At 29.3% G+C, this 8307-nt stretch overlaps 1 protein-coding gene across 6 annotated transcripts; it reads left to right on the forward strand.

Annotated features, from left to right (window-relative positions):
- The first annotated feature begins 3606 nt into the window (after window positions 1-3606).
- Window positions 3607-8220, forward strand: Rga (CCR4-NOT transcription complex subunit regena). Of its 6 annotated transcripts, none has more exons than XM_076305951.1 (10): window positions 3683-3718; window positions 3819-3893; window positions 4722-4784; window positions 4898-5373; window positions 5516-5742; window positions 6837-7079; window positions 7219-7480; window positions 7579-7686; window positions 7764-7989; window positions 8108-8220. In XM_076305951.1, exons 4-9 carry the CDS (start codon window positions 5048-5050, stop codon window positions 7981-7983), a joined length of 1386 nt encoding a protein of 461 aa, XP_076162066.1. In that variant the 5' UTR covers window positions 3683-3718; window positions 3819-3893; window positions 4722-4784; window positions 4898-5047; the 3' UTR covers window positions 7984-7989; window positions 8108-8220. The 6 variants fall into 6 exon arrangements, with proteins under 6 accessions (XP_076162067.1, XP_076162066.1, XP_076162069.1 ...); XM_076305949.1 differs by lacking the exon at window positions 3683-3718 and adding an exon at window positions 4228-4258 and having other exon boundaries at window positions 3729-3893; XM_076305952.1 differs by lacking the exons at window positions 3683-3718; window positions 3819-3893 and adding an exon at window positions 3607-3659.
- Window positions 8221-8307: the final 87 nt, after the last annotated feature.

Consider the following 8307-nt stretch of genomic DNA (forward strand, 5'->3'; position numbering starts at 1 on the left):
GAGAATATTTCGAAATATAAACAACATACAGCCTACAATATATTAAAATATAAAAGATATACAACAAGCATTGTATCACATACATTGAAACATAAAAGCCATAAATATATAAGGCATTAATTGCAAAAACAACTTGACTCAAGTCAAGATTTGTTATCATAAAAATGAATGAAGTAATTCATCGAATTTTTTATATTTATAAAATGAATGGAGTTCTCTCATCCAATCAAGTAATACTATCACTTAACAATAAACAATGACAAATATAATTATTTTAAATAATCACATTTGTTAAATAACAGAACATAATTAAGCATAGTAAAGTTGTCATAGAAATTTTGTTTAGTATCTTTTATAAACAATCTTTATTTCTCAAGATTGGAAAAGGTTATTTTTTCTATTTCCTGTAGTAACCAATTGCAGTATATTTTCAAACCATTTGCTATTTTCACTGCTTATAAACTACAAAAGAGATTTTATGTCTTTTTTCTAATATTCCTGGTTATATAACTGGGACAAATATTAATGTAGAATCTTTTATGCTGAGATCCAGAAAATGGAAATGACTACTACTGCATCTACTACAAGAGTTTGAATTATAAATTTAGTACTTTTAAGCTTTGGAGTTTTATGAAATCAACTTGAAGGTAGTATTCCAATACTGTAATAAGTAACTGCACAATTCTGTATCGAATGGTTTGGGTTATTTTTTTTTTATTATATACATATATCTAAAATATCTAATATATCTTTTTCGTCTTTCCATGACTTAGTGACAATTATATAAGAGCCACTACCTCGTTATGTAGGCTTTGTATTTAGGATCATTATCCTGATAAAAGATAAAATTATTTCCAAGTTCAAGAAGGTCTGTGGAGGTATGTAAATTTTCTTTCAAAATGTTGATATATTTGTTTTTATCCATATTTCCATCAATTATTACTAAATTTCCCATTCCATTTATGGTAAAACAGCCTCTTACCATAACTTGCCCGCTGCCGTATTTAACTGTGGGCTACAGATTAATTTTATTTAGGCTTTTATTTGGCTTATGCCAAATAATTTGTCTGCGATCCGATTGGAAAACATTATACTTACTTTCATTGATAAATATCATCCGTTTCCAGTTGTCATATATCCACTTGGCATACTTATTTGCAATTATTTTTAGCGGTTAATTCGCTTATATAGAACTTTTTTCTAGCAACCCTTCGGTTGTAACCATACGTCCTTAGGACGCAACACACAGTTTTGTTACTAACTTTTTTTCCCATTGCAATTTCAACCTTAGAAACAATTTTAGGGGCACTAATCTTTGAATTTGTCCTTACCTCTTTTAAAATTCGTCTTTCTTCATAGTCAGTTAGTAACTTTCTGTTAAGGTTTCGTACTATATTTTCAATTCTGCTTTCTGTGTTGAAACGCTTTATAATATATTGTATATAGACCTGCTTCTATTCACAATTTCACTTATTTCACGTAGATTTTTTCCATTTTTATGGTGATTAATAATCAATTTTCGTAATTCAATAGACGTTTTCGTAATTCAATAACCTCTCTTTTGTTTCTGTTTAATATCCCGGGGAATTCCCGATATAGAAAAAAGTCCCCAGGATGGGTATTATACTGGAAAAAATTACTGTACAAATACGAGTAAGAGGTCGCTTTTACGACTAGTAACATTCTTTAATTTTGTTGTTTACTTTTTGTAAATAAAGAACAAAACTGCTTTGTAAACAAAAGTAACATAATGTATAAACAACATTTGGTAAAAATAAATAAAAAGAATTCATGAGGAACAGTGAATCACCACATAGTGTACGAATACGAGTGGGAATAATAGTATATCAAAATTAATTTTAAAAATATAATGAAATATATTTCAAAATAATAATTCAATTCTTAAATTAATTACGTATTTTATACTTTACCAATCTTAAAATTATTATTAGACTGCATTGTTATTTCGTAGCGACTCATGCAATCTGGTACCCATAGGTTACATTAATTTTGAAAACATTGCGAAAGTGTATTTAATAAATAATTTTTTAATCCTTGAAGTAATAACTTATTTTATATCTTATATATGATTGCCCATTGTCAAAATGTTTTATTTCATGATTCAAGTGACACATTACTTATAGGTTAAATATTTCGGAACGTAAAATGATTTTGTAACATAAGAATAATATAATACAATATAATGCTTCTATTTCTCTACTGCACACAACGTGCGCAAGATTAGACCGTGAACAAGAGAATAGTCAGAACATGGTGACTTTCTCTTTCAGCTTGATACACCCAAGCAGTAAGCGTCATTTTGATTGAAAAAAAGAAGAATTATGTGATTGATTTATTCATGTTTGTGTGATTGCAATAATTGTCGAACTACAAAGATATTGTTAAATTCTTGTTTTTGGCTTATCTATGGTTTAGTGTTGAATAAAAACTGACCGCTTGGAAATTGTATTCCTTATATGTTATATAGCATGCGCTGATTTTGAGCTCTGTTTTCAATAAAAGAAATTTTGTATACGAATCAGTTAAAAAAGGAAAACATTAGTTGCATCTTTTTAATTGTTCTAAGCCACTAAATAGAATATTTGTTTCATTATCCTTTAATTTAAGTGAAGACGACACAAAGTTTTTCAATTATTTTCAAATAAATGCAACTTCCTTTGTTAAATTAAGTTCTGTCACGTTAAATTGCATGTATACATTGCTGGATAAGATACCAAATGACGCTAAAAATTGTATCATGTGTGAACTATTGCATATAAATATCTACATATCTACATATCTACATATCTACATATCTACATATCTACATATCTACAAACCTATTTTACATATCTATTACCTAAATGCGACATCAAAGTGATGTCTTTTGTATGTAATGAGACTTAAAGGGACAAAATCAGTTTGATCTGTCGCACTTGCGAATATTAATTCATTCCTGTTTCAAGGAGAAAGTAACCGGCTCTGCACCAACCAATACCTGCTTTTCTTCTCAGCAGGCATTTTAATTAGTGTAGATCCTGATGATTTTCCTTTCTAACAATACGAATGATTGTTCCCAGGTGTACGTAAATATCTTATATAGCTATTTATTCGATTATAAACTTATTTAAACATACCGTATAGTATATGATATTGTATAGAATATGATAGACCAATAATCCCTATGGTTTTATACATAGGATTGGATCGTATAACATTTCAAGACTTTCATAAACTGATCTATTTATTTAATTCTAACCAATACTTATAAAGTAAAAACATTTTAGATTTAAACATGAATTATCAAGTTCAAATATATCGATATCATTATGTTAAACATGGCAGTTATTCTTGATTTATAATATTCGATGTAGAGAAAACGATTAACAAATTCAATAGTCATATTCAAGGTTAAAATTTGTTTATTTATTAAAACACGTTACAAAATATCAGAGAAATTCGTGCAGCATAATTATGTAATTAATATTTTTAGCCACTACTGTTATTAATTTTAATTTGTTCTCTCTATGACAATAAACGCAAATGCAAGTTTATTGCATTATAGTATCTAATTTGAATACATCGTAGAAATGGTTAAAATGGAAGAATTCGTGTCTCTAGTGTTGTTTAAGTTTGTCAAACTGAATGACAAAACAGAAGTATATTTGTTAAAAGTATTGTAATGTGCATGAAAGTTTAATATTTCGGGACGTTTTATGTAAAAATCTTTTCTATACGAAATACTAATTACCTAAAACAACTTTTTCTTATCATATTCCATTCCGAGTCAACATCGACGTTTTTGTGTTTTTTTTTAGGCTCATTTACTTTGTTTATTATGAATTTAATGGATTCTTTTGTGCAGTAACTTAACGACGGATTCAATAACATAGGTAATCAAAGTTGGTCCATTTTTCCTTCAATATTTTGATTACGTACATATTATAACCTTTGATTTCTTTGTGCTTGTTACTGATTTCTATCTTACAATGTCAAAATCACCAATTCTTGGTTTGAAGCTTTTCAAAAAATTATGTGCTCTTTTTTTATAATATAAGAATAATCGCAATGTTAAAACATTAATAAAAATAACAAAGAACAGTTTTTGATTAACCATTTTCGTTATATTAATATATTATCACTTTAATAAGTGATTATAGTAACAATCTGTTGCTGTTAAAACTAGTCTGATATCATATTGATTTTCATGATTATGGGTTTATGTAGAAATATGAAAACTTTCCAGAATAATACTCAGGTTAGTTTCTAAGTATATATAAAATATGTATATGTTAGCAACTATAAGTTCGAAAACATAAGACTTTAACAAACATTATTGTGATATAAATATTGTGTTATTTAAAGTCATTATAAGTATGTATGTTTTCTCAGTGTTTAATAAATAGATAGAATTTTACAAACAATTTTTTATAAAATTGTATTTTACGAATTAAACAGTTCATTCACAAAGCTTAGACAGTTATTTAACTTGAAAGCAAGTATTGAAGTTGTTTCAGTTTGTTGTACATTATCATATAATATAATATAATTTATACACTTATTTATATAAGTAAATTGAGAAATAAATAAATAGATGTCTTTTATATTACAATACATTATATATAAATACATATATTTATATATACACACATTATATATATTGTTTTAAACTATTACTGAAATAAAATCTTCATGAAAATGAATTCTTCGCTTGTCGATAGGTTCATTCTCATTTCCTGTCTTCAATTTTGATATGACTATTGCTGTAGTGCTACTATAAAAAGGTAAATATTAAACCACCATAATTGAAATTTAAAATAATAAAGCAAATTTTAAGTAAAACTTAATAACATATAATTCATGTTACAAAGTTTTTGTTTTTACTTCATTATTACAGGTTGCTACTAGGAGTTGTCATGGATTTTCTTCGCTTCCATAAAATTGAACAACGTACAAGTGACACAATAGAAAACAAGTGATTGTGGTAATTGACATAAAAGTGTATTGGTGTGCCCCAGCAGGTACTTTGTAGTGGAGCCACCAGGCTATGGCCAACCTGAACTTTGAGCAGCCGCCACGCAGTATTGCGAACGCAAGCCTTACATCGCGCGCGGGTGGTGGGGGGGGCTTAAATTCATCGACCCTGACGGGTCATGTCACACCTACCTCGGGCATGTTCTCAGGCTCATCTACAAGCACATCAAGTTCAGTCAATTCTGCGGTAGTAGTTACTAACGTTTATCCTGGAGTGACAGGAGCAGGAGGTGGGCAGACTAATCATCAACCTCAGCAGCAACAGCTCTCTCCTATGGGCAGCAGAGGACTGTTTGGGCAGAGAGCTTTTCCAGATAGACGTACAATGCCTGCTCTTGGGTTAGTGTCTTTATTCTGGGTAGTTACAATTTTCTCTATATTTGTTATAATATTACTTGTGATAATACAATATATTTTGTTACATGCCTGTTGTATGGTGATATTTCATATGAAAAAATGAAAAGTTCATACAAATTTATAGAACCTCGAATCCAATGGGTAGCATGGGCACTTTTGGAATACCACAAAGTCGTAATTACGGATCTCAAGGGCAAATTAATAATTTTCACTCTGTTTTTGGCAGTGGAGGAGGTGGAGATACAAGTACTCCTCCATTGTTGGATCTGTCTGAATTTCCTTCATTAACAAACAGAGGACAGGGTGATTCTATGCCACAACCTAGTCCTATGCCAGGAAAGCAGCCTTATGGTTTGTATTAACAATAATTTTGATATTAAAGAAAATATATGGTTATAGTCTTCGTATTTGTGTCATAAACAGTGATGCGAACCTAAAATGGAAATGAAAACGCATAACCAATTGAGTTTTTGTCATTCTGACATGTTCAAAATTCTTATTGAAATATTCTAAAGAAATGTTTGTCAACTGAAATGTGTAATCATTTGTATGTTGCTCTCAGATTTGTAACCATAATTTAGAAATAACCTAAATGCTGACCTTAATTCTGAGATAACCAAAATATTGACCATAATATAAGAAGATTTTGGTGTTTAGTCATGATTTTAAGATAATCAAAATTCTAATTATAATGTTCTAAACAGTTTTTAATTTAGCCAAAAATTGTAGATCAATTTTGAATGTAACTATAGCTGTAACTGAAAATCTTGCATGATTTCTTTTGTCATTTGATAGATTGTAATCGTAATTATTCCAGTTTCGACTCTTTGGTCATAAGTAAAAATTGTTAAATATAAGGAGAACAGAGAGAAATGAAACAATTCTTCTATGAGAGCTAAATTTGGTCTACATGATAAATGCTGGATGTTCTCTTCATTATTCATGACTTACTTCTGCTTTATGAAGACAAAAGCGAGTCAGAGGGACTGAAAGTGAACAAGAAATGATATAAGAGAGATAAAATATTGATACTTTACCTCGTTCCATCTTTTGCATGTCTAATACCCTGTTTTATGTGTCCACTTACAATACAAGGCATGAATTACTTATTCAAGAAAGATAGAATTAAACAAATATCAATGCTTCGTTTCTCTCATATTTCTCAGTCTCTCTAATTCGCTCTTATTCTATTTCACTTTTTCCTTCAGAAAGGAAAAGACGGAAAACGACCATTTTATGTTATTTATGTTATATGCTAATCTTAAGTTGTCTGATCTCATTAAGGAAATATTGTATATATTTTGTTTCTTTACATTTAGTTTTTAATTTTTAAAAGTACATATTTGTAATTACGTATTTTTTAAGAAATAAAGTACATACAATTTTAACAACGTTTAAAAATCTAATGAATATAATCATTACATATATTATATTATGAATTATAGTTGGAATGGTAAAACAACCAACGTCTGAATCAAGTGAGTTTACTATGAGTTCTGAAGATTTCCCAGCATTACCAGGAACACAAAATAGAGAAGGACCATCACCAGGTGGAAGTGTGTCTGGAGATAAAAGTATACCTGTTGGACTAGGTCCTGAAATTGGACAAGATGTACTACAGGCAAATAGAGCACCTGGATCTGAGAAGTCTCAATCGTCTAAAAGAGGCATACAAACATCTCCTGATGGTAATAAAACTCTTTCAGTATCCAGTTAAATAAATATAGAATGTATATTTTGTAGTATCATAAATAATATATTATAAATTTAAAAAATTTTATGTAATTACTCTCTATTTAACATAAATAATATTATTACATTTTATAGGTAAAGTAACCAATATACCAGCAAGTATGGTTAAAGATCAGTTTGGAATGGTTGGACTGTTAACATTTATTAGGGCAGCTGAAACAGATCCAAATCTAGTATCTTTGGCATTAGGCCAAGATTTAACTGCATTAGGATTAAATCTTAATTCACCAGAAAATCTTTACCAAAATTTTGGGGGACCTTGGGCAGAAACACCATGTCGACCTCAGGATATTGATTTCCACGTGCCGCCGGAATATCTTATTAATGTCAATATCAGGTACTCTTTTTTATACTATAAATAGCTTTAATGATAATACAATAAGTATCACTATAACAATTAAACTTTATTTGTGTTATATATTATTTTTGTTTTAGAGATAAACTAGCACCAGTTAAGCTAAATCGGTACAAGGATGATCTACTATTTTATATATTTTATACAAATGTTGGGGATGTGTTGCAATTAGCAGCGGCAGCGGAGTTGTAAGTATCGGTTAAACTTACACATTTTAATATTTGTTAATAGAATTAATCTTGTACGTATTTGTCTAATTATAAAGGTACAGTAGAGAGTGGCGATATCATATGGAAGAGAAGGTTTGGATAACGCAAGCACCAGGATTGGGACTTGTAGAAAAAACCTCAACATATGAACGTGGTACTTATTATTATTTTGATGCGCAAAGTTGGAGAAAAGTAGCAAAGGAATTTCATTTGGATTATACAAAACTAGAAAGTAGACCTCATCTTCCCACAAACTTTCACCAAATCCAGCCTTGACTACAGGTATTTATAAAAATATAATTATCACACTATTGTTATTATAATAGGGGTTAACGGGAAAAGAATATTATTACATAAGTAATACTTGGTAATAATAATGCAAAATCTATATTTATTCCAGATCTGCTTGCAGACTATTGTGCTGTCTTTAAGCTGGACAGGAAACAGCTATTGTATAAATGAACAAATTTAATAATCTTTAATAAAAATATAAAATTTGAAGAGTAACAGAAATGAAGTTCTTTAATTAACTGCTCATAGCTAGAATTGGGAATGAGCCTGATGTATGTACATGATGTTAATGTACAACAGAATTTGTGT

Source organism: Ptiloglossa arizonensis, chromosome 3 (assembly GCF_051014685.1).
Source record: "Ptiloglossa arizonensis isolate GNS036 chromosome 3, iyPtiAriz1_principal, whole genome shotgun sequence".
Classification (NCBI taxonomy): domain Eukaryota; kingdom Metazoa; phylum Arthropoda; class Insecta; order Hymenoptera; family Colletidae; genus Ptiloglossa; species Ptiloglossa arizonensis.